The sequence below is a fragment of the Nannobrachium achirus genome (genome assembly GCF_963921795.1).
Source record: "Nannobrachium achirus genome assembly, chromosome: 23".
Classification (NCBI taxonomy): Eukaryota; Metazoa; Chordata; class Actinopteri; order Myctophiformes; family Myctophidae; genus Nannobrachium; species Nannobrachium achirus.
In genome coordinates this window covers 42,713,465-42,740,905 of record NC_137830.1, presented here as the reverse complement: position 1 = coordinate 42,740,905, position 27,441 = coordinate 42,713,465, and the positions used below count along the sequence as shown (strand labels likewise).

General features: G+C 43.6%; 1 protein-coding gene across 1 annotated transcript; it reads right to left on the bottom strand.

Annotated features, from left to right (window-relative positions):
* Nucleotides 1–1,232: 1,232 nt before the first annotated feature.
* fgd6 (FYVE, RhoGEF and PH domain containing 6) lies at nt 1,233–27,441 on the bottom strand. The gene is made up of 21 exons (XM_080754625.1): nt 27,186–27,441; nt 22,589–24,746; nt 18,538–18,652; nt 17,082–17,149; nt 16,415–16,445; nt 12,929–13,080; nt 11,722–11,878; nt 11,379–11,466; nt 10,920–10,970; nt 10,777–10,835; nt 10,075–10,146; nt 9,514–9,582; nt 7,112–7,195; nt 6,912–6,991; nt 6,694–6,796; nt 5,641–5,784; nt 5,445–5,547; nt 5,226–5,323; nt 4,346–4,474; nt 4,060–4,208; nt 1,233–3,203 (listed from the first exon to the last, which is right to left on the bottom strand). Exons 1-21 carry the CDS (start codon nt 27,193–27,195, stop codon nt 3,161–3,163), a joined length of 3,963 nt encoding a protein of 1,320 aa, XP_080610751.1. The 5' UTR covers nt 27,196–27,441; the 3' UTR covers nt 1,233–3,160.

The window sequence follows — 27,441 nt, the reverse complement described above, 5'->3', positions numbered from 1 at the left end:
GGTCCAAAAAAAACAGGTTTCGAAAACATGTCATTGGGGTGCTGGTAGACCCCTCTCTCCTGCCCTACTACTTTGGTAAATAAAATACTTACCGAAAGCAAAGTTATTGTTGTTATTCTTTTTCATATTTATAATGGTTCCGAACGAAGGAGAACAAGTTAATGAAAGAAATACATGCTACTTTTGTTTTAATAAATAAATAATAATCATCATCATAATAATTGCTAGTTGCGACCGAAGGTCGCAGTATAGCCTACCATGAGAAATGTCGCAGCTTGTCAGTCAATCAGTCAGTCAGTCAGTCAGTCAGTAAGTACACATTTTTTACAAACTATGGGTTGGTTCCCTAACTGTGAAATTTTTGCCCTTATAACCATATATGAAGATCCCAGATGTCATCGATAGGCCTATATATCACTGCCACTGGCCAGATGGCCAAGAAATGCAATAAATGGCCCATATTTGTGTGGCTGGTTCTCCATGTATGGGCATAAAATATATTGTATGTAGGCCTATATGGATACATATTATTATTAATAAAGGTAAACATAAAATAAAAAGTCCATATATGGGCATTCCCAGAAACAGAATCCATTTTATGCCCATATATGGAGATTTCTGGTGTCATCAATCCCAGGCCCTAACTGGCCCAAGAACCTTCCCCGAAAACGTTAATATTAATAAGATAAAATAAATAAAATGTCCATAGGCCTAGATACAGTATGGGCATTACCAGATGATGCGTACAGGCCCTTTATGTCCATATATGGAGATCCCCGGGCATGAAACCAGGCCCTAACTTGCCAAGGCCCTGCTTGGCTTTACTAATCAACATACGTTTTATGCCCATATATGGGTAACTGGTCCGATATAGCCTACATCACTGGCCAGATGGCCAAGAATTGGCGAGACGTCACATGTTGCCCTGAGGCGTCTTACTAGTTATACTGACATCACTGTGTGATGATCTCTCTCTCTCTCTCTCTCTCTCTCTCTCTCTCTATATATATATATATATATATATATATAGGCCTATATAACAATTTACAATTTTTACAATTAACATTAGCTATTCCTCTCTAAAATCACTCCAAAGTGCAGGCTCCAAATCCGCAGCTTCCCCCCTACTCAATCAAGCTTCACTTTTAGAACGACGTATTTACAATAGACATAAGATCACACCTTGACAAAAACACAGGAGGCAAAGTTATTGTACTTTTTAAATATTTTATTAAAAACTGTTGCCTGACAGTTCAGAATAAAACTTTACAGCTGACACTATAACTCTGAATGGAGTGGAGGTTTTTAAAGGGTTAGTGTACAATCACTGCACATAAAAGTCATACATGCCTGCTAGCCCCTGGCTAACAATTCTGCCTTGTCCAGGCAGGCTAATGCAACAATATTCACCAGCCAAAATAAAGGAGACTAAAAAAAAACAAAATATGGAATAAAATCTCCATATTATGGAGATCAGATGGCAGCCAATAGTCTTTATTAGACTAGCAGCTGATGTTTTGCCTTGGCCATAAGGGGATAGTGCAATCTATGGCAACACAACCGGTTCAACTGCAATACAGGCAGACGGTATCTCTGAAGAGATGGTCTATAATGGATATTTACTGGATCGTGGGGAGTAGATAGCTAAATGTCCTTAATGTCCTTATACATATCAACAATTTAATCAATGCACCCATCACTTTTGATAACTGAAGGCACATTGTGAGTCAAAACTGTTACAATTATAATTTTTTTCCTTTTCGTTTTTTGAACATTTCATGAGCTTTATACTTCATGTATACTTTACACAGAATTGTCTGACAGAAATTCAAATGCTCATTTTGTAAACACTTTCAGTCTAATTAAATACAATAAAAAAAATGAATGGTCTCGATAAAAAAAAGAAAACATCTTCCTAGCATCCCCCTTAACCAGATTTCTATGCTGCAGTTACAAAACAAGTGGCAACCTGTGCTTTTAAAACCACTATATCAAATAAAAAATAAAACTACTCCTCCATATTCAAAAGTAATATACAATTCCATATAAATATTAGCTCTCGGCTTTGAAAAAAAAGGGTGAATGTTGCTCTTCCAATTGCATATACACAGTATTACCAATGGACCACTTCTTATGTGGCTAAAGCAAACAAAAATACATGTAGTTAAATAACTACATTTCTGACATTTCCAGTTTTCTCCAGTATATTGTTTTACCCATGATTTTTGTGTCATGTCAATTGACCCTACATTTTTAAGATACTGTATATATGAACAAACGTCTCATCCAGAGATACTGTATAAACCTCCAGACTATAATCTACTTCCTCTGTCTTTGCAGAAGCCTGTTTTTCACAGTTAAAAAACAACCTTGATATATCGCTCAACACATGAAAAGACATAAAAAGATACTTTCATTAGACATCCTGTCATTTTGAATATTTGACAAGGTTGCGAATTTCGTTTTAAAAATGTCATCTTGGGGTAAAAAAAAGAAGCAAAATAAATGAACAATGGAAGTATTAATATGCTAATACTTGAATGTACTGATAGAATGACCTAGCTTGGACAGTTCCCATGACATGATTGTTTTGCACAAATGTGATTCCTTCATTCATTCTCAGATTAAAAACATTTCTATGTCCCAGATATTGTCGGGTTTCCAGTAACTTTAAAGTTGCAATCCGGAACTTATTTGAATAGGCCTACAATTTAGAGAGGACGTTAAGAGCTACGGATTGCAGCTTTAAATGATCCTGGCATCTTTACACTGCGACACTTCCACAAACATGCTTCTGGACTTGACCTTTGACTTGAGTTTGAAATACAGAACAGTCTCGCTGAAACGCACAAATCTGCAGATCCACCATAATGAGAGCAAGAAATCTCCCCATTGGTTCGGAAACTCAGCAACACAAGATAGTGGCCTTATCCACCAGGACCTTGCAGATACAAATATATGTCTCTAACAGCACAACCAATCCATTGTTCCTCTGGGGAAACACAGAATGTAATTTTATTTTACAGATATGCTTGTAGGGTAGACGGTCCACCTGGAGTCTTTCCTGAGCTGGTGACCTCTGATCAGTGATCAGCGGTCATGAGTCTACAAACAACTGACTCCAGAGAATCACAGGCAACTTCACTGCAACTGATGGGGATTATTGTTCAAGAATCATAGCCTCCTGGAAGGCTTCAATCCATCTAAAGAAATAACAACAGAGAGTGATCATTAGCCATGGTTACAAAAATGAAAGACATAAAATGTAAGCAACATCATTAAATACCGTAAATGTTCATAAATGGTGCACCTTGCCACCACCTGTAAGAACTACATTTGTGAATAGGGCACTATTATTCTCTTTGAATTAAATAACAGCAAGTCCAATTATTCTATCATCACATGCATGGACACAGATTACACAGCTGGTAGCAGTGTCAAGTAAGATACAAGATACAAAATAAAATAATATTATGATTTGAACCAATTCCCTCAAGATATTGTTTTGGACAGTTGGACAAGCAAAAAACATTATGCCGCTAGGCACGGCTGTTGCCGGCGAAGGCATACAAAAATAAGGCAATAGAACACTAATAATCTGTACAATTTATATACAGTAATACATCTATCTATTAATTCACTGTCGGGCTATTTGTCCCGGGCATAACTCAGGCAGTGCCCAACCAAACAGCCTCAAACTTGGTATGTGTGCCCCATATTACCAGGGGGTGTGCAGTGCAGTGTGACACTTCGATCATAGAACTGAAAACACAGAAATATCTGCATGTCTTTCCGGAGGGTGTGGACACCGGCTTCCCTGATTGGCCAACCTGACCCGTCAGCTTCGCGGATTGGCCGAGCTTCAGGTCACGTTTGTGCTTCTGCGCTGGTGTGTTTGTTATGTGGGCGCTGGCTTCCCTGATTGTGGGATAAGTCAGAGACTCGAACATGTCAGAAAAAAGACTACGTCAGGTAAAGGGGTTTGCAAGTATTACCGACATGTGCCTTCCCGACTTATTGCCCTTTAGTTATACTAACTAGCGTATAAGATTGGAATACCTCTGTGCAGTGGGGATGTCATCTGCCTTGAACATGTAGAACAGGGTATTTTTGTGGTACAGTTTGAACTGCAGCTTCTGAGCGGGTCCATACTTTTCTTCTCTCAGGAAGAAACCCAATAGCGGCTGACTCTCCAGCGCAGCGACATCCTAAAAAAATGGACAAGACACAGTATGTGAATGAAACCGTTGTTAGACCAATTCAAATACACACATGAATGTAACAGCTACAAGAGAAGCACTGAGAGAAAAGGACCGTTTGGGTGCAACATTGTGGGGCGTTATACCTCGCTGGCAGCGTAGGTGTACAGGACTTTATTCTTGATGACGAACCACAACCTCTTCCACTGCTTCTTGTTGCCTTTAGACCTGTTCAGGTAGCCACTCATGGAGGAGTTCTCTGTGTTGGCAGACACCTGACGAGGACCATGGGTGAAATAATATGTCAAAACAACCGCATCATAATTACTTGCGAGATCAAGTGGTTCTATAGTTAAAAGGGAAGAAACAACTATGTCACTGTGATGAGTTGGGACAGTGAGTTTTTTTTACCACGATTTTGTAACCCATTTTTCACCCAGTGCCTAAACTATAATCCTGGGCAAAACTCTCTCTCTGCCAACCTGGGGAGAGCCCCGAACTGAGCTCATGCTTCCTTCAATGCATGAGGAGTGAGCTGGACGCTTCTTATCACCTGTACAGGGGGAAGTTTCCCAGGTAGGATTTAGCGTGTGGAAGGAACACGTTATTCCAACCAGTTTCTTTCCACTCCATCAGGCGCCCCGGTTGGCCAGGGGGAGACAGTATAGAGACCATGATTATTGCATGTTTTTTGTGACGGTACCTACCCTAGGGGACACAGGAGAACATGCAAACTCCACCTAGGGTATGGGCACTGATAATGCGGAGAGAACACGTCCCCAGTGCCCACAACGTCCCCGGTCTGAATCGAACCTGCAACCTTCGAGCTGTGAGGCAACAGGGCTACCGACTGCATCACTGTGGCCCCCTCTCTTGAGCCTATTAACCTGTTTATTTCAACACTGCGGTGCTGCTTCTATAAGTGGTTTATTTTTTCACTTGTCCCCAAATCCCCCCACTGTAAATTGGCTCCAGTCCTGCAGTTGAAAACTGAGATCCTTAATAATATCATCGAATGCTCCCCACCTCTTTCAGAGCAGCAGGAATCTTCTTGTGTTTCCTTGAAAATGAAAAGGCTCCTGATTTCCCAATAGGTGAAACTGATGTTGAGGCACAGCGGTCGCCTGGAAACAAACACGTTCAAGTAGCTTAGTGCCATAATAAATGTATTCTATTCTTTTTCACATAAAAGTTCTTTCTTCTTTCTGGATGACTGTGTTATAACAGATATCACTGGGGACTTACTGTTCTCCTGTAGCTTGGAAAAACAGTGGTCGCACACACGGGCTGGCTGGTTCTTGAGGTACTCTAGATAGTACTTATTGGTCGAACATGCCTGACACACCACCTACCACATAGAAACACACATGTGTGGTGAGATCAGGGCTTCGTGGCATGGTGTTAATGCATTGAGAACATACTGTGAAAGTGTTATGGGGACCTTGCCACAGGCACGACAGTGATGTCTCCTCCAGGTTAGGGTGAATTCACAGGTGCAGATCATGCACATGGTGGCCCTCAGGTCTGGGATCCAGATCGGAGCCTTTGATCCCAGTGGCGCGCCGCTGTCCCCAAGACCATCAGGCTAAGTTGAGAGAGTGGGGGAAAAGGTACAAATATATATAACAACAGCATCATTGCCAGAAGATGTATATTTAAAAAACCCACCCGTGTGAAGTGAGCAGTGCTGTTGATTATGATGATAGACCCACATGACATCAGTTTACAGTTTACAGTTTAGGCATTTAGCAGACGCTTTTAATCCAAAGCGACTTACAATCAGCAGATAACATCACAATAATAAACAAGATAATATGTCAGTACATCATCAACAATATAACAAATGCAAAAGGATATCTATCTAGAAAAACACCATATAATCAAAGTTCTAAAAAACATAAAAAACAAAACAAATGCTAACTAGCTTCATGTATTCATTGATTTTTCTGTAGTGCTAAGGGTTTAGGTGGAGTCTGAAAAGGTGAGTCTTCAGTCCACGGCGAAAGCTAGCGAGTGAGTCCGTTGTTCTAAGTGCGACAGGGAGTTTATTCCACAACTTGGGGGCCAGGAGGGCAAACTGTCTCGGACGAGTGGATTTTTGCCCTGGAGTGAGGGGGTCAAATATCAGTATTTGGTACAAAGTAAAAATACTTGGATGTGTGATACCATGGGAAAAACACTTGGTCAAACACACAAAGCCGCATATTGGAGCGGTGCTGAGATTGGCTTTAAAAACTACTAGGCAAATGATATACATCTATGGACGCATTTCTGGTCCACGTAACACTGATAAGAACTAGATGCGTGCGCAGGTCGGTACCAAAATTAGCCAATGAAACCAAAACAACAGGTTTGGGGATTGGACGGAATTGATTACATGATACAGTCACCTGTGCATTTAATCTCATTGTTTGTAAACAAGAAACCTGTCCATAGGCTGGATCATTTATACATCTAAAACAGCTTAAGACATAAAAAAAAGGTTCATTCCTACCTCCTCCTGACTACGACTTGATATAAAAGTGATTTTCTTCTTTGTGTAGTCGTCTATGGCCTTGGCAATGGCCTCCAGCCACTCGTCTCTCTCTGTGGCAAAGCTGCAAGTATCACAATTAATTATAATGCACAGAAACCAATAGCAGCAAGCCTGAATTGAATAATAATCTAAAGCGTTTCACGCGCAGTTATGCGTGTGAAACCCTAGGTACTGACCTGGCGGACAAGATAAAAGAGCGCTCAACGCTTTCGATGTTTATCTCATTCTGATAGGCCTCCTGGCTGGGTTTACTCACCTGCAACAAATCATACGCAGCAATTCAGTTTACCAATGAACACTCAGTTTACGGTATGAATGGCTGATCGATCACACTGTTCAACTCATGGTTTGGAGTGTTTCACATGGTCCCACTCACCTTCATCCCAGCCAATGAGAGCATGCTGTTGAGTTTATACTGGCCAGACTGGACCGGAGTGGTGTACATGAGTGCATCGTTAAACTGGGGAGACAAAGACAACGAAAATGGACCATGTAGAAACTAGGGTATCATCTGTTAAACCAGTACTTTTAAATAGGGATGGAGCTTGTTAACTTTTATTGATAATGAGCACCTTATTGATCCTGCTTATTGAGCCGGGCTTTTATCGAGCCCACTATTGAGCGTTTTCTAATATTTTGTGGAACGATGTGAGACCACAAATTCTGAACAGAACTGGTATCTTTTTTTATTGGCCAGTTGTTGTGATTGTGAGTTTGTGGATGACCACCATCTATAAAGATGACAATTGACGAAAGTAAAAAATATTATCATTAAATATCATTAAAACAATCATTCATTAGTGTGCAATAAGTGTTAAATGGCTTTATATTATGAATAGTACTGTAATAATTTCTCGATCGCCTCTTGTCTTGATTGTTTAAACATAACATCCAAAGCTTATGATACCGGCCGGGTACTCAATTAATTTGTTATCGAGTTTGTTTCGAGCTCCATTCCTACTTTTAAAGCGGCGCCGGTGCCTAAATGATCGCAGAGAAACGCTTTTTTTCACCGGCCCGTATCCAAGCGATGGACAGTCGCTTTCTGTGTGAAAGAAAACGTCTTGATCGGTATTACAAGTACAACATAGTGAATTTTCACAACATGGACACGATTGTTGCTTCCATGGGTCTTCAAAATAAGGTAAAATCAATGGAAAAACTTGATTTACTTTAGCCATTGAAAAATTGCAGATTTACAAGCTCATAGCGTGGCACCGAGTGCCGCGCTATGAGCTTGTAGATCTGCTATTTTTGAAAATGGGCAAATCTTTGAATATATCATTTTCAAAGCAAATCTTTGTAACTCAAATTTTTGCTACTGGGGGTCGGTGGAATAACATATTTTGAGATGGGGGTCCTTGTTATGAAAATGTTTGAGAACCACAGTTTTTCAAAAAACCTTTAGAAGACATTTATAGAATCGGGTCAATATATTGAAAGACTTGCACAAATTGTCATTATAAAAAAAAAGAAAAAGGGAGATCTACTCGGTGCCGCACTGTGAGCTTGTATATCTGCTATTTTTCACTAGTTAAAGCATAACATAATGGTTTAAATGGGTTAATGTAGCACTAGACTGAGTGAGCATGTGTGAGAATTTGAAAACTCGACCAATGATGAAAAACTCCCATACCTACTGGGAGAAATACAACAATGCGCGAACACAGCAGCAAGATTTGTGAACTGTTGCGAACACCCTAAGGACTACAAACCATGCATTGACATCTAGACCTACTGCACATACAGTATGATACCTTTAAATGCATTTTGAGGAAAATAATGCTGCTATTTGTACCCTGTGTATATATATAAAAAGTCACAATGCGACATAGCTCTGTTTACACAATGCTGTACCCCCTCCAACTGTATGTTCCCCATTTTCAACTGTTTTTATTGTATTTGTGATACTTGCTTTGGCAATGTAAACGTATGTTTTCTCATGCCAATAAAGCTCCTTTGAATTGAATTGAATTGAGTCGAGCACAAACGCGATGATGTCACGGGAGCGCTGTTCTGCCGTGTCAGATTGCTCGCCTCTCAATAAAAACGAATTGCCAGGTGTGCCAGTTGCTTGCTTCCCGTGTGAAAAGCCCTATAGGTATTTTTTAACAATGTTTAATTAACCGCATCCTATAAGTTGCTGTCAGGGCAAGTATGTTGTTTGTTAGTCACACATGTGATGTGATGCTTCTGTCGCCTTTAACCCATTAAGATCAGGAACTCATCCGTGTCACGTAACCACTTTTACCATTATTTTTTATACTTTGGCTTTAAAAAAATAGCAGATATATATATACGCTTTTAAATACAGTATATGAACATATGTGTCAAGCATATGCAGAATTATGCTGCATATATGCCATATTCAGGTTAATATATGTGCACATACTCTATGCGTGGATAGGACATACACATATGTCTCATATAGCTAATATAAGTCCACAATCCACATATATGGATTATGTACATATACTCTATGTAGAGACAAATGCAGGCGGCCAATGTTGAATAATATTTCACATATAAGATAAACATAATGCATATATAAAAATGTAATATTCACACATTTCCTTTCCGTGTGTGTGTGTGGGGGAGGGTGCTTCAGCTAGGTCGGGAGGTAACAGGGGGTGCGTGGCCCAAAACGTTTGGGAACCAGGGCACAAATTTAGAAGTACGTGACTGGGGGGAGGGGGAATCACTGGGTGTTCTTCTTTTGTAGGCCAGTAGATAAGGTCACCGCATTACTTGTGCGTTCTAGGCAGACTCATCACTCACCAGGAAGAACATCCGTGGCTGCATGACTTTCCTGGACAGCTTCATCAGTGTGCCCTCCTTCAGAAACACCTAGAAGAGTGAAGGGCGCGTGAGATCACAGTTTAACAGGTTTAGGACTTTTTGACATTGTCTGCTATTTTTGAACAATTGTGAAAGTCTTTGAATATTTCAAATCCTTCTAAGGTTTTTTTTTTAAAACCTATGTGGTGCTCAAACCTTTTCATGTGAAGGACCCCCAAAATTATATGTATTTGGCCCCCCCATCTCAAAATATTTAGTTCCAGGGACTCCCAGAAGCAAAATTCGAGTTACAAATGTTCGCTTAAAAAATACATATATTCAAAGATTTGCACGCATTTTCACAACTTTTCAAAAATAACAGATCTACAAGCACTCGGTGCCGCGCTGTGAGCTATGCGCTTGCTGTGAGCTGTGAGCTTGTATATCTGCTATTTTTCAATAGCTAAAGTATAAAATAATTCCTGGCCCCTCCACCTTGGGCCCTAGTAACTCAGTCCCACTCCCCCCCCCCCTTGTGACGCCCCTGTAGATGCTACTCACCCTGCCTGGCTGAACAATCTCGTGGTGGCCGTTCAGACTGTACTGAATATGCATCAGCTTTTGAAAGTTATCCTGAAACGATATGAGGAGAGACATGAGCCTACTAGCCGGGGAGCCACTGTGCCAAAATGAGAGAGGACCTGTGATGTCATGACATACTCCAAATTTTTGTTTTTCCTAATAATTTGGTCAATAAGGTACACAGAATGAGAGGCCTGCTCTGCCGGAAACATTGCGAAAAAAAAGTTTCCCATTGACTTCACTATACTGGAAAAAACACACTCTGAAGCACTACCTGCTATTGAATAATAGGTAAAACCCTATTATTCAATAGTTGCCCACTGCTTCTAACAATTAGGATAGTTTAAATGCAGGACAAAATCGAAAGGTAAGTGCAAATGCACTACCTAACAAAATATAAAGTGGTCACATTTGAGAATTTATAGTTTGTTTCACCTTGACTCTTGAATCATTTGTGGGTGCAGGGGTAATGGCGGTTCTTGACGTCTCAGTTTAGAGATTAGGAAAACGCTTCCACAACAACAAAAATTGAATCTTTTGGGGGTGGAAAACGTCACAGGTCACAGGTGGAAAACGTCACAGGTAAAACCCTATTCTTTGAGCTTTTGGGCCTGTGGCTCCCCGGCTATACAGTAGATCTTTATCGTGATGTGTGCTCGAAAAAAGGTGTTTATTTCTTACCCCTTGTTTCATGATATCGTTAGCATGGTTAGCCACTTCCTTCACTATGCCCAGAGCGGCTGCACGGATAAGAATGAAATATTAGCTACAGTGTGATTTCGGTTCATGTTCAGTAAAATGTAATTAACGTGCCAGTGTCTTACCCTGTGTGTCCTTATAATCTTCAGAGTCCTCAGGCAGGTTTTTCAGATAATCTGTTGGGGGAGGGTGGAAAGGGGGGTTGGAGATTGCTCTTACTATGTAACTGAAATCATGTGTTGTGTGTTCATACAATGTGACCTTTAGGGAAGATAACAGCATTCCACAGGTTTATGTTACCACTTTTGTCCACTAGGTGTCAGTGTATTAACACAACAGAAACTAGGCCAAAATAGAACAACCACACTTGTGCTGAGCTTGCATCCACGCGCTGCCAATAAACAGTGGCATGATTCAATCAACTCTGACCTGTAGTGTGCGTTGGTAGGAGAGACTAGCACAGGGACAGGAAAAGGAAGAGACATGGGGTGTGTGTGTGTGTGTGTGTGTGTGTGTGTGTGTGTGTGTGTGTGTGTGTGTGTGTGTGTGTGTGTGTGTGTGTGTGTGTGTGTGTGTGTGTGTACCTGTAAGTAGCAGCTGATACTGTGGGATCCTCTGGACTGGTTTCAGCAGGTAGTGCTTCAGAGCCAAGCTGGCACATCTTGGACTCGTCTGAGACAAAAAAATAGACAAAAGACAAAGCAGTCATTGACACAGTCATGCAAACATACACAGCACCAAAGTCCTCTCAAACGTGGGCAGACAGTCTGTGTTTATATATTAAAACCCACGATTTCTCTCCCATCACCCAAGTATAAAGGAAAACCAAACTGTCTGCAACTCGTTCAAGTGACGACGCTCCACAAACTCAAATGCAAGCACGCGTGCAGGCGAGTGGGAAGGCCCGTTTCCTGCTGCGCCACCTACCTCGAATTCCCGGACGACGGCAGCGAAACCAGGGTTTTTCCTGCACTGTTCGTCCAACAGGGCCACGTTGTTGTCAAACTGGCGAATGTAGGTGGAGTACATCTTCAGATAAGGCCCCTTCTGGACGAAAATGTCAGACAGTCTCTGGTGATCGCTCCTGTGAGACAGACAGAAGGAAGAGGAGCGTTTTTTACAGCAGTGGCTCAGGTGGTAGAGTGGTTTGAGCTCTGCCTGGGTTGGTGTCAAAGTGTCCTTGAATAAGACAATGAGTTCCGGTAATGCCAGCGAACAGGACGGCTGCCTGAGTTGAGAGCTTCCTGAGACAACCTATTTAAATTGCGCTCAAAACTCGAAAGAAAAGAAACGAATAAAACGTATGGGAAATGAGCAGCGCAAGAAAGACTCAAATGGACACTAAATGGGTTGCATTCAGTGGGGACATTAATCAGAAATTCACTAAGATTGACATGGAAATAGCAGAGCAGAACTCCAAAATGGAAAACGCACTGGCGCGCACAGAGGAGGTGGAACAGTGGAGCATTGCAGGAACTGCTAGATGAAAGACAAATGATGATTGATAAGCTAGATGACCTTGATCAAAGATCCAGAAGAAATAGCATAAGAGTATTTCAATTGGCTGAGGATGCAGAATTAAACAGTGAATCAATGGATGAAAAAAGAACTGTCAATTGAATAAGACAATGAACCCCAACTGCTCCCTGGGCAGGGCACTGTTCAATAGTTGCCCACTGCTTCTAACAATTAGGATAGTTTAAATGCAGGACAAAATCGAAAGGTAAGTGCAAATGCACTACCTAACAAAATATAAAGTGGTCACATTTGAGAATTTATAGTTTGTTTCACCTTGACTCTTGAATCATTTGTGGGTGCAGGGGTAATGGCGGTTCTTGACGTCTCAGTTTAGAGATTAGGAAAACGCTTCCACAACAACAAAAATTGAATCTTTTGGGGGTGGAAAATTAATTCAGAGGGTACTCCTTTTTCAGTCACTTCTCTAAATCCTGACTCTTGCCCTACTTCCACGTACAGATCCACCAACGTCGCTGAGGGACGCAGTGACGCTCGTTGCTATGGGTACCATAAACGTATTAGGCATCTTCATTTTGAACAAGGCGTCACAGAGCCATGGATTGAATACTTCCTGTATTTAAGAAAACTCTGTGGGTGCGTGAAGTATAGCACGTACCAGTGAGCCACTCTTTCCTCCAGCTCCCTCAGCAGATCCCGGTTGAGCTGGTAGAGCTGAGGCAGGTAGTAGAGGATCTGGCTCAGGACGCGCTCCTCCACCACCGGCTTCCCGTTCTGACGAGTCGCCTTGGCAACCGCATCCCGGAAGTCCTGCGGGGACACAGAGTTGTTGATGGTGACAGAATGACAAATTGTATGTATGGGGCGGGGGGAGGGGGTATCTAATGAGGAACAGAAACAGACATACATACAGTACAGTATATACAGTACATATGGCAGCAACTATCCTTTCGTTTCTTAGTGATTATTCTATTGATTAATCGATGAGTGTTTTCTTTTTGTTAAAGAATCGATTAACCACTTAAGCATTAAGTTATACTAATTTGAATTGACGCAGAACTGTGTCATGCAACAGTTGTGAAAATGGCAGATTTACAAGCTCACAACACATCTCATTGTGATGCGAGCTTGTCGATTATTCAGACTATTTTTCTAACTATTTTGTTTTAATATAGTGATGACCTGGCAAATATAGGGATTGACTATGAATTCATTATGTTATTAAATGATCTACTATGTATATTTTTTATAATCGATCAAAACGATTAGCTGTTGCAGCCCTACATACCTACAACATAGAGACACATCTACGTGAGCGCGCGCACACACACAGCTGGGGCAGGGTGCGGTGACACATGACAGAGCACGAACACCTGCTTATCACCTCATAAACATGCCTCCCAACTTCCCAAGTACTCTGTGCAGCTACCTCGCAACACAAACACACACACCCACACACACACACACACACACAGCACATGCACACACTCGCAGCTGAGTCAGCGGCAACGCGCTCTCACACTGCCCTGCGTGCCAACACACACATCCACCTGGAAGGAAGTAGAGAAAGCAGGCAGGATCCAACTGTCTTAGCCTACATACACTCACTCTCAAATCCCATAAAGGCAACACACACACCAGGGACATGCTGGGCCCCTGATTCAGCCCGGGACAAAGAGTTGTAGAGGCCCTCACTGCGCGCTATAGAGAGAGATCTCTCTCTCTATAGCGCTGCTGCTACTCAAAGATTTGCCATAAGCCAGTGGGCCAATTACATGAGTTATATTTTGTCATTGTCGGGTGGAAACCTTGTATGCCCAAAACCGTTTGTTTTGTATTTATAATTTAACGCCTCGCACCGCGAGGGGTTGTGTGCTTGTAGATCGGCTGTTTTCACTACTTTTGTGCGACAGCCTTGTATGATGAAGCAGAGCTTTGCGAAAAATGTACAAATTTGAAACTTGGAGATACAAGGTTTCTGCCCGACATTTTTTTCCTAATGGCCGGCCGGGAATGAACCGGCCGTTCGGGAGTTGTCCCGCTTTTCCCAATGGCCAGCACGTCCTACACACACACACACACACACACACACACACACACACACACACACACACACAGTATGAAAACAGCAACACATGACAGGACAAAGGAATAGGTCAAAGACTCAGATCTAATTGAATAAAGTGACAAGTCACAAAGCTTGTTTCAAATAGTGGACAATAAAAGACTATTGTCACATTTATGCAGTTCCATCGGAGGAACATGGATTATAATAATAAAAACCCAGTGACTGACAAGCACACACAAATCGTGCACACACTTTTCCACCGCCCGCCCACACACACAGGATTAGCTAAGGCATGTGCATGTCTGGGGTCCACTCAGTGGCCTGAAGAAGCAGCTGCCATGTATTCAGGGCCAGCATGGACAGAAGAGTGTCATCTGACCCCTTGCTTTCAGAGACTTCTCTGCCTTCTCCCCACCAGCGTTTTTAAGCTAATCCTGTGGTCTCTGCATTAAAGCCACATCAGTAGACAGACAGACGGAAGGACAGGTGGACCCCTGGCCTTGACCTCCCAGCATGCCTTGGATGAACCTTCTCCACCTGAGCCTCCCCAGCGACAGACACTCACTCTGTAGGAGGCATCCCAATCCCACCCAGACATGACGATTAGTCCACTCACTGGTGTCTCGGAGTAAAATTAGGACACTTATTTCTCAGCAGTGACACCGGCGCCGCCCACACATAAGTAAATAAAGACTTGAAACAGAGGTCTTTATTTACTTATCGTTGAATGTCACAGGGAAACTTTGGATCAAAGTTCAACTTTATTAAGTTGAGTTATAATTTATTGGTAGTTAATAGTTACCCATGAAGACATTTGGCCGCAGGCTCTCTAGATCAAGATCTGAAGCTAGAGCCCTGGCAGGAGTACATCCCCAATATGCATGTATTCGCATGAGAGGCAATCTGAGCTTTTGGAGAATGTGTATATGTGTAATTATGTGAACACTGTCACAGACAAGGCCCCAGTCAGGTTCAAAGTTCAAACCCAGGACCTTCTTGCTGTGAGCCACTGTGCCACCCAGATCTTTGTTAACTGAAATTAACGAACGCTACATGCCTCCAGAAGCCATTGCCAATTCAAATATTTATATAGCTTCATAAATCACAACACCACAAAATAAAACAGCCATGTATTAACAAAAACGTATCAACCCGGTTCTCGGTACTAGCCTCAACAGTATCAAAGTATTACAGCTGTTCAGGTTCACCAGGGAGCCTGGTTTCTGAAGAAGACCTTGTGTCGAAACATATAGATAGATAGATACCTTTATTATCCCAAGGGGGAAATTCAGTAAACATTAATCTATAACAAAGCCATGATTGGGAGCTTTTTAATTATCAGTGTGGGACTTTATTATTTTTTAAATCCCCAGGGAACCTACACAGCTGACCTCCCCAGAACAAAGCCAAGCCTTAACTATCAACTATAAGCAGGGGAGGCAAAGCTGATATACTCCCGTCTCCCACAGTTTCTCCCTCGCAATTACATGAACGCGTGCAGCCGCGCGTGCACACACTTTTTTTGCTTGCTTATGGCAGTCCATCGATGTCGATGATGACGTTGCTCCAAATAGCACTCCAAACACACACACACACACACGAACCCATTCCACCACAAAAGTCATGACCAGCACCGTCAATAGGGTCCTTCTTCTGTCAGTGTCCCTACCAATGATGGGAATGACGGGGTAGATCAAAAGGCTTGAGCTTAGTTGCAACCATGGGCTACCTGGCCAGAATGGCCCCAGGGATGAGGGAGAGGAAACTACAGTCCAGCACAGCATGTTTAAAGATCAACAACATTATTCAACTCCTTTAGAAAGCTCTTCGGGAGGGAGCCCACACAACCCAAATGCGCTTTCATTTATGTCTATCCCTGGGAGAACACTTTGATCGGTGTTCAGTACAAGCAAAGTGCCAGGGAGGACGCAAGACAAACAAACAAACAAACTTTGTTAGGTCTGTAGAACAACCCCAAGTGATCCGAGTTTCATTAAAACAACTGGGTGCCACACCATCCGTTCGTTCAGGAGGAAAAGAAATATGCAGTTTACAACTGCTGGTTCAGACACTTACTATGTGAAGCAGCTTCAGGACATCCACAAACCTGTTTGAGAAGGCAGAGGCACGGGTGTCAGTCACAGTCCAAAATAAAACTAATGTCTATGACTATATGGCACACATGCACGCATGCTGGGGTTGGTGGGGGCTGTGTGGTATTGCTACATTGCCAAGGGTGTCACACCAAATTCTGGGCCCTGGGTGCTATTGAAGAATAGCAGATATACAAGCTCACAGTGCGGCACAGAGTGCCGCGCTGCGAGCTTGTAGATCTGCTATTTAAGTCTTTGAATATTTCAAATCCTTCTAAGGTTTTTTGAAAAACCTATGTTTCTATGTTAGTGGTGCTCAAACCTTTTCCCTAAGGACCCCCAAAATGATATGTATTTTCCCACGGACCCGCATCTCAAAATATTTAGTTCCAGGGACACCCCAGAAGCAAAATTTGAGTTACAAATGTTCGCCTAAGAAAATACATATATTCAAAGATTTGCACACATTTTCACTGCGTTTCAAAAAATAGCAGATCTACAAGCTTGCAGCCGCGCTGTGAGCTTGTATATCTGCTATTTTTCAATAGCTAAAGTATAAAATATTTAAGGCCCCTTCACCTTGGGCCCTAACTCAGTCCCACTTCCCCACCCCCCCTTGTGATGCCCCTGTACATTGCTAAAACACTCACACTTTCTCAGAGCTCATGATCTCCTGGGCTATGTGCACCACCTTCTTCCTCTTCATCTCGTCCTCCTGCTGAGGAAGGAATCAGACAACACAGTCAGGTAATGCAAACAGGGCTTGACATTATCTTTTTGAGGCACTTTACCTTTGGACAAGTACATTTCACATTCACTTGTCCAGGCACAAAAGTCACTTGTCTGGATAAAAATGAGCCATTTCACAGTCATTTATTTTTCTATTTTGTATTTATTTATTTGGCATATAAATAAGACCCCCTTGGCCCCCTCCACTCCACAGTATCACATAGTCTGCATACAGCACAAAGCTGCTAGGAGGGTCACAGGAAAAGTGAAACCAAGAGCCACTTGTCTTACAGACAAGTATATTAATGAACTTTAAATATTTCAAGATGTATTCGTTGTCCCGGGCAACAGGACAAGCCTTAATGTCATGCCCTGCCTTGGCAAAGTATGTGCAGTGTGTACATTCACTACGTGTAATTGTGTCTAAAATAATGTCCACGATTCTTGCTAGATGTTAGGATCACAGGATTGTTAGCCATAACTTGTGTGTGTAGCAAAATGGGTTTCACATTCCATCGGAAAATCAAGGTTAAATGTCTAAGGGTTTCTCGTTAGTCCAATTATCAATGGTTATTCACAAATGGAAACAAATTCAGCATGCAACCCTTGTTAATGCCACAAGAGACATCAGAGCCTATTATTCACGGGGACACACAAGACAGCATTTCACTTACAGCGTCACTGCAAACCACCATGATCGGCCCGTCTTGCTTAACTGTTTAAAAACATGGATCCGGTCATTTCACCTCCCAGACAAAAGCTCAGTCGGACACTGTGTCTGAAAGTGGAGCACCAGCTCTACACTCTCCCCTTACCCTGCACTCTTCTCTCCTCTCCAATTGTGTGTTGTGTGGAATGGTAATGGGGGCGGTCTATCGCTTTCTTAATTTGGACAGCAGCCTGGCCCCTGGTTGACTGAAAGGGCCTCCTGCTCCTAATTGTGCATGCATGTGAGAGTGCCTGGGGAGTGCATGACAGACATAAGCTGTTTGAGGGTATCACAGACGTGTGCGCTGATAGCATCACAAGGGTCAGACAGGACAAAGCCATTTTAAGAACTGGCCCTAACCACTTTTTTCATCCATCTCCACATCGCACACCCACGCATTCACACACCCAGTGTTGTATCTACGACAGTGACAGCTCAATTCCTGGCAGTGACATTGCTCTCATGCCTTGAGAAGACTCCTGACTATCAAGGCAATACTTATTAGCAAACCTCACACGCTTGCTGTGTTTTCCTGATTAAATTACTGCTTTAATTGTACAGTATGTTTTAGCTGTGTGTGTGTGTGTGTGTGTGTGTGTGTGTGTGTGTGTGTGTGTGTGTGTGTGTGTGTGTGTGTGTGTGTGTGTGTGTGTGTGAGAGAAAGTCACCTGTCTATCCTCTACCAGGTCCAGGTGCTCTTTGCTTGAGGTTGAGCTGTTGTCCTCTTCATCGGAGCTGTGAACCTCCTCCTCCTCAGAGTGAAGATCCAACCTCATCCAATCCCTGGCCAGGAAGACACCAACATTCAATGCATGCATGACTGTAATAATGTGATGGAAAGGTATACTGGCATTTTGGATGGAGCTACGTAGGTATGCAATTCAATTGTGATGTGTGGGAAATTAATTAATTCCATGCACAAAAAAAAAGGCTACAGAAAGGGTGGTTTTGATTTAACCGAGTGTAAAAATATACCCGCACATTTTACATCAAACATAACCTGTAAACCAGACAAATTTGCCATTACATTGCAAATCTGCCCTCAGCGGATTTGGTCTGGCACCACTCAGTTGTGATTGGATTTCAATCTTCCTCACCTCCTTGGTGAGGGACCAAACAGGGCCGAGTATGATAATATGGGGCGGGTTTATCATCAGAGGCATTTTTTTAATCCACCCCTTCGAAATGCATGTTCCATACAGAGCTTCCAGACTAATACCTACAGTATGCAGTGATATTAGTTCGGCCATGCCAGGCTAGGTAAACCATCCCGTTTGTGTGAATTTACATTATCATGTGTCTTCTGCAGACCGGTCTGGCCCCAAACGCTGGGTGGGCGTTTTGCAGAAACCAAAAAGTGGAAGAGCCAATCAGCGTCTGCACTCAGGGGTTAAAGAAACACTCAGCAAATCTGTGTGTATAATTAGTGTGGGGAATAGGGCTGATTACAACCAACTTGAAAAAAGTAATATGCGATTTTCCTCAACCATCATCCACGATTCCACGCTAAAGGCAACAATGCACAGCTCTGCTTCGACAAAAATACCTAAAATGCCTATCTATCTTCACATTATGATACAGTATTACGCTCTGCTGTTTGTCTGTCACTGCTAGACTGAGGTCTAGTCTGATGGCATGATCAACATAGTTCTACCGGCTCTGTGCTACCCTGATAGTTTTATCTGCCAGACTGCCAACAAGTAGCAACATGTGCATTGTTTGTCACCAGCGATTTGATTTGGGCCTCTAACTTTTTCTTGCTCGGATGCAAGTGCCACGATTCAATACAAGGATCACAAATGCAGAGTTGAGCGGCAATTTATTTCTTATCATGTTTTTATTGTGACTTTAAGTTGTATTGTGTGAATTCTATCTGTCTTTCTATCTGTCAGAGTCAGACAACATCTTGCACCACTCAATGTATAGTGCTGGTGTCTGTGTTTTGGAATAAGAGTGTACCTGGTAGGAGTTTGTTAGAGCCGGTTAACTATCAAATATCAGACAGGACTGTAGCTACTTTAAGTTAACGTACAGGATATTGTAATACCCGAGATATCAGAAGGGCACAATAATGTTACACTGTGTTGGGCACTTTAATGTTAAAATCTAATTTTTGTTTAAATTAAGAATTTGGAAAATGGTCAAGTAATGTAAAGGATACATGATTTGAACATGCTTGGCTGTCCAGGCCACAGACCATTTTTGTTACATTTCGGAAAACAATATCCAATTTAATATAAAGGTGCCCACAATATTTAGGTGCCTACTCTTCCTGTATCCATGCTGATAGTTCTCTCCTGACAGGTTCATCTTTGGTCTACTTTCTCAACCTCCTGGTTTTCCCCAAGAAGTATCCAAAGAAGGAGAAGTCACTGGAAGTCACGCCCACACCACGGTCCATGCACCATGACACTTTGGGTGGCGGAAGTTGCAACGGAAGCTCGATGAATAACATTGCGTCTATGAGCTTCGGCTGGGACAGCTCATGAACAAAAAATAATTCTGAACGATAGAGACCTTTGTTGTATAGTCGCTCCAGGAATATAAAAGAAGACATATCACAGGTATTTTTACAATCACTTGCTTTTCGATGTGCACGGTACATAATGTTATTGAGGCAGCTAAACAGCGGCGGCGGCCGTTTCTGTCTCGGAGCTATCGCGAGATTTGGATTCCAGACAGGGAATGGTGGAGAGTCTCGCGATACTATCTAGTTCAGAAACGTAAATTGTGCTATTTAGATGCCTCTATAATGTTGTACAGTGTACTCACCGAAAAGCAACACAGCACAAAACAATGTGTGACATGTTTTCTTTTATATTCCTGAGCTGAGTGTTTTATTAAGGTCTCTATCGTTCAGAATTATTTTTTGTTCAAGCTGTCCCAGCCGAAGCTCATAGACGCAATGTTATTCACCGAACCTCCGGTGCCACTTCCGCCACCCAAAGTGTCATGGCGGATGGCCATGGAGCCTAAAATGACGTCGGTGTCCCTCCCTTCTTTGATCTTCCTTGGTTTTCCCTGTCTCTTTCTCACCTAAACCTGACGACCCTCTCACGCACACTTTTTCTTGCCTATTCTCAAACTGTTTCTCCCTTTTTCTATAGACAAGCATTCCAGCACACTGGGTCAGGCACAGAGCGCCACTTGTTTACTGCCCAAGGCTGGTTACATAAACTTAACAGGCTTAGATGCCTGGGAAACAGTGCAGATTCACTCACTCATTCACACACACAAACACGCACACAAAATAACAAACCACTTTGCATACCAGACAGATTTAAGAAGCAAGCAAGGTCCTCTTTATTGCTTTACTTGCCAATTTGTCACCAGTGTTCCTGTCTGGACAATACCTAAAGCCTGAATTATTATATCTTGTTGCTCAAAAAATGTGTGTGTGTGTGTGTGTGTGTGTGTGTGTGTGTGTGTGTGTGTGTGTGTGTGTTTTCACTGTTCAACACAGAAAAGTGATACTTTTTTGCAGTTGAACATACTTTGTTGAGTGACACTTTGTTGTTATTCACTGGTTTGATTGAGTTCAAGGCCAAGTGAAGCTTGATATGCAACAGTCAGACATGTGACTTTAAAGCCAACATTTATTAGTTGGCTTTCGTTCAATGACCCCAGAAACCCCCGGTCAGACGCATTCAATTCACCTGGATGGAATAGACGAGGGGTCATTTCAAACTTTCTCACAGGGAGAAAGAGAGGGGAAAAATAGAAAGATGAGGTTAAGATGAGGCTGGACACACTGAGAGGGCGGGAGTCAGGAGGAGCAGAGGCTAGTGGTTGGTGGAAGGTTTATTTTCCCTGTTCTAGAGTGCTGTGTGGCGTTTCTGCGATTCTCAGACATTTCCTGCCCTGGCCACTGAAAATAACCCACAGGAAAACAGCCCAACCTGCCGCACATCAATGCTCTATTCAACATTCTATGCTGCTAGCTTATGGGCTAACTTTCACCCTCGCTTAAAATACCACCCACTAAAGCCAATATCACCCAATAGCCTACCTTGTGAAGCACACAATGGTTCCCACACTGTAGTTACAGGATACCTGAAATCACTGGGTAATAACATGGTTTGAGTGGTGAATAGAGGCCAGGCCTCGGCCGACATTAACTCAACCACAGGTTAAAGGACAAAACACGGACAAAACACACACACACACACACACACACACACACACACACACACACACACACACACACACACACACACACACACACACACACACACACACACACACACACACACACACACACACACACACACACACACACACACACACACACTACACTACACTAACCTATATCAATGTGGTATTGTTCTAGAAATACGTCTCTCGCTTTCCCAGGAAACTCATTCATAAAGGTCATTAGTCAGACGATGCAGTCTCAGTCTGGGTCTCTTGGCCTATTATTCTGTGGTAACAATAAGTAACAAAGTGATGGCATGACTGAGTTATTTGCTTTAGGCAACAAATTGTTGGGAGGATACGTTGATCTCTTAGGCTGCATCCTCTTTGAAACCTGAGTCACCATCAACACAAGATACAAACGCAACGTTGTAATCTCACCCAGGCTTTTCCCCCCTTATGAGTGATTGTTAATTGAAATGGAAAAGAAAGAGTTTAGTAGTAGCAGTGTGTATGAGGAAGACATTAACATCAAAAGTTAAAGATACACACATTCTAAATATGCCATAAAACGGAACACCCTACCCCTCATATTCATTGCCCAGGGATCGCCGATAGGGGTCTTGCACCTCATAGATGTCTGCATCATCTAGGTCATTAGGCCAGCCCGGCCGTGCACCGTGAAATGGGAGGTTCATATACTCTGGTATCTCCTCATACAGTGGCACGTTCTCGTACTCCACAGGTTCCTCCCCACCCTCCCCACAGCTGTTATCGTCACCGGTGCTGCAATAAGTCCGGTCCGGGTTTTTATCCCCTACGCTCGTCTCCACACTGGTGCAGTCCAGAGACTGGCTTCCCTTGGCCAACAACTTTGGCAGCACCTTGACTGACAGCCTGAGTTCCAGCAGCTTCCGGAAGGAGAGACTCCTCTTCTGATGTTCGCCACGGGTTGCCAGGTCGGCCGCAGAGAAAGACTGTGCCCTCTGCTTGTTCCCCAGCAGTGGGACTCTGCCCTGGGGAGGGACGCTGCTCCTGGTTGGCATCTGCCTGCTGAAAAACGTCACACAAGGCTTAGGGAAGCGCCATGATGTTCTCTCCTGGGGCGGCGCAGGCAGCTCCCGCATGGGAGTGCTGGCATGCGGTGGCGCAGGGGGATATATGAAAGGTGGAGGGGGTGCCGGCAGGCTATGCCTCTGGGGTTTCCTGGGTGGCGCCCTGGGCGACTGCTCCTCGGCGGAGAAGGCCTTCCTGGAGTTGGACAGGGGTGGGTGGCAGGCCAGTTTGATCTGTTTGGGGAGGCTATGCGCGATAGGGTAGCGCTCGAAATCCCCGTAACCGTCCTCTTCGCAATCCTCCACCCTCTGCTCGGCCCCTTCTTTTTGGAGGGTCAGAGCATCGGGCTCTGGTCGAGAGAGCAGGTCCAGCGAGTGGGAGGCGTTCCTGTTGAGGGAGGGGGCCACGTAGGGCATTCTGTGAAGGCGGGGCGAGAGGGAAGTCTGTCGAGGAGGGGGCACCGGGGCATCAGGCTCGTCCTCCTCCTCCAGGCCTGGAGCTTGTGGCTGTTCGGGGCCATCGACAGAACCCTGGCTGAGCTCCTCTCCCTTTGAACCGAGAGACAGGCCAGTGAGAGCTGACGTCCCCTCGACCTCCCCAGCCTCGGGTCCCTGTGCGCGCTCCTCTGCCACCCCCTCCTGGGCACTGCCCTCCAGGCCATCCTGCCGGACCAGTGCCGGTTTCCTGGGTTTACGTGGGTGAGGGACTGGCAGAGGCTTGCAGGGGGCTGCAGGGACCAGCACATCAGCGGCTGCCCTAGCGAAAGGTGTGCCGTCTATGTGGGGATCGCAGCAGTCAGGCTCAATAAAGTATACCTGAGAGGATTCAGAAGACGTCAGTTGTGGACACGGCCGGGTTGGGGAGACAACGCCACTATCTGCAGCAAAGCAGGCTGCTTTAGAGTCCCGGGTAGTAGTTTCCGTGACTGAAGCCTCTGCTTGCGTGTCACATTTTGCGATCTCAGGCTTTGCACCCTTAAATGCCAGACCTGTGGTGTTTTCACTGTGTCTGGATACCTCAGATAATTTCTCCTGCTGTTGCGTCTCAGTCCTGATCACCTCCCTGTTCACCTGTCCTCTATCGAGGTGTTTCTGTCTCTGGGGTTTGTCTTTATGCTTAGGGAGGCGGTTGTTGGTCACGCCTCCACCTCCATCTAAACCTCCTTTCTCCTCCCGGCCCTCTGATTTCTCACAGGGCTGAGTCACAAGTCCACAGTCTTCTGTAGAATTCCCGTTCTGCAAGGGTTTGCTGTGCAGGTCGTTCCCAAGATCTGTGACATTCCCATTGCCCATGCGTAGACACTGGGAGCAATCCTGGAGCCCACACGAGCAGGTGGGAATGACATACCGGTAGTCTGAATCGTGATTTCCAGGGTCAAATAAAATCCCATTTTTGGAGTTGAGGAGGGACAGACTGTCATCTGGAGCGTCCAGGTGCTCCTGAGACGGGATGTCGGTCACACTGGGTTTGGTGGGTGGGAATGAAAGAGACAGGAGTGAGGCAGAGGGCTTGGGGATGCAGGGTTTGGGTGCAAGAGCAGGCTTCTCTCTCTTCTGAGCAGCAGGGGAAGGCTGGGAGACAATTGAGGGCTGAGGAAAAAGGCCTGGCTTAGGGGCAATGGGAGGGGGTAAGGGTTTGGTGGCAGCAGGGAGTTTAGGTTTGGGAGCCAATGGAGGCTTCTTCACACCTGCAGGAAACAGAGAAGACATTTAGAATCAGAATCAGTGTGGATTGGCCAAGTATGTTCACATGCAAGGAATTTGAATCGGCACATTGCTCTCAGATGCGGACACATACATGAAAAAAGACAGCTGATAAGAGAAAACAATATAACTTTTATAAAACATAGTATATACAGTACATATTTACAGTATATGCACAGACGTTATCAGGGACGTGCAGAGAATGTTAGAGGCAGGGGCTGAAATTTCTAAAAGGGCTTTTGGTGAAAATATCGAAAATAGCAGACCTTACAGACTGGTAAAATTGCAGGGGCTCAATCCCCCTTAGATGTATATGTGTGCAGTTGTGCACGTGCCTGGACGTTATACAGGTATTATGATAATAATTATGCCTTCTCTGACAACAGGTACAAAAGGTATTGCATGACCGGTTACCGGAGGGGCATGGGCTCTCAACGGGCATGTCCCAATGGGCTTCACCCCAGTATACTTTATGAGAGATTAGAGAATAGACAGCACAAACATTTTGAACACAGAACAAGGAGAGTGCATGAAAGCACTGACTGCCCCAGCTGGTATAACCATGGACAGCTCCAAGATGTAGTTGAGACTAGGGTCAAAGGGTGATTCTGAGGGTCACATGGGACAAATGTAGAAGGGGAAAAAAAGGATGGAATGTAATTTGTGCATACTATTAATCAATTCAGTCATTAAAATACATTCTGAACCAGTTCGGCTGTGGATACTACTTAGCAAAAAATATCAAATTCCAGAGACTGCTGTGCTGTCAAATGATGTGCTGTCGAATTAATGCTAACTTTGTAAATGTGAGCCTGGATCACATCTTCCTCATAGGACCACTTTGATTAAATTATAATTGCCTTGCCCAGTTGAGTATAGAGCGTCGCAGCGGAAGTGGATTCCTGGGGTCACTTAATATTCCCCATTCATTTTCACCATAGACTTTTACAAATATATTTATAACAATTATGTTAAGCCTCGAAACAAGTCATCCAGGATGGAGGTGAATCATGACCATATAACCTTTGATCCTATGTGAAAACATATTTTAATATTACATTATTTGATATACTACATTTAATAACTACCCTTTGTTTAGCTATTTTCAAAATGTTCTTTTCATAGAAAAAAAGTTATATGGTCATGATTCACCTCCATCCTGGATGGCTTGGTTCGAGGCTTAACATAATTGTTATAAATATTTTTGTAAAAGTCTATGGCGAAAATGAATGGGGAATATTAAGTGACCCCAGGAATCCACTTCCGCTGCGATGCTCTATTGGGTGTTGGAGTATGCATCTTTCAATGGCAGCAGGTCCACACTATTCACGATAACTGGATTACAAATACAGAATGAGCACTGCAGCATTCACAATATTCAGGATTGCCGGATATGGATACAGATTGAGCAGCATCGAATTCACCTGGCTGTGCAGTTAACTGTGCCTGCCTGGCACCTTTTACCACGATACTTCTATTGTCAGTCATCATGTGATGATGTGTGTAGTTGCATGGGGTTATTCATGAAGCGTGGATGGCATTCATAAAATATGTTGGTTCAATATGATGCAAAAGAAGTTATGGCAGACATGGCCTGGTGGAGAAATATTTTAGGCCTTATTTTCCGTTCTACACAGTAATACCCATCCAAATGTATCCAGTTGTAACTCTTGGGTGTATGCTAATTGGCCAGGGATGGGTGGCAATATTATGGTTAATATTTGACTCTCAGACTGAGTCAAATATTAACACTGAGAATCGTAGCCTACTTGTGTGCAGTCAGTGTGCACTGGATCAAACTCGTCTCGTTCGACACCACGAGAAGCGGAGTCATCGAGCGGATGTTCCCGTAACCTGAATGACACAAAATGCTCATGCCCCATGGAAAAAGAAAACTATGTAAAACGGTGCGTGCATACATGTAGGCTACAATCCCTCAATGAAAGAACCCCGCTTCAGCCCAATAAAGGTTAATTGGAATACTGTTGCTATAGATGTTTTTATGATCCAGTCGGATAACTTGTTGCATCAACAGCAGGGCAGATGTTTGAAGACAAAGGAAACATCTCCCCCCTTTGCCCCCTGACACTGGCTGCAAAGGGGAACGAAAACGGGATCAAATGCATTGTGTGTTGATTATTTTTAGGACGCGCCGAGAGATCATCATTCCGTATGTCTTTTGGAAGCTATCATTAAGAAAAACAGTAATTAACTCTGGTTATATATAAAAATAGACCCGATGTTAACGTCGGGGCTGTACTAGAATCAGTGTGCCCTTTATCTTTTTTAGTAAACACGCCAAAATGCAAATAATATTGTTGTTATAATAATCACACGCGCACGCACGCGCGCACACACACACAAATCACACTTTGCAAAGCAGGATTTCGCTAACTTAGCACCCCAGTCCCCAGGAAACAAACCTGTGCTCATGACTCCCAACTTGCCCCGTTCTCCATGAGTAAAATCACTTTCAATGGAAAGGCAAGGAATTCGGCGTTTTTTCCTTCTTCGACAACATTGTCAGTCGGCAGAACACCCACCGCGACGCGATCTTACTTATCCACGACCTTCGTTTCGACGACGGATGCATGAATCAAGGCTTTTACGCGAGTAACTTTTTTCCATTTTCCCCAAGTTTTTTCAGCCACGGCGCTGCTTCCTTTCCTTCCCTCTGGC

Excerpts from the sequence above, each read along its gene's own strand:
- fgd6 (XM_080754625.1), bottom strand. Across the intron at positions 18,653-22,588 it reads CTGGGCAATGAATATGAGGG|GGATTGGATGAGGTTGGATC; the intron begins GTAGGGTGTTCC and ends CTTCCTGGCCAG. Across the intron at positions 5,785-6,693 it reads CAAGTCGTAGTCAGGAGGAG|CCTGATGGTCTTGGGGACAG; the intron begins GTAGGAATGAAC and ends CTCTCAACTTAG.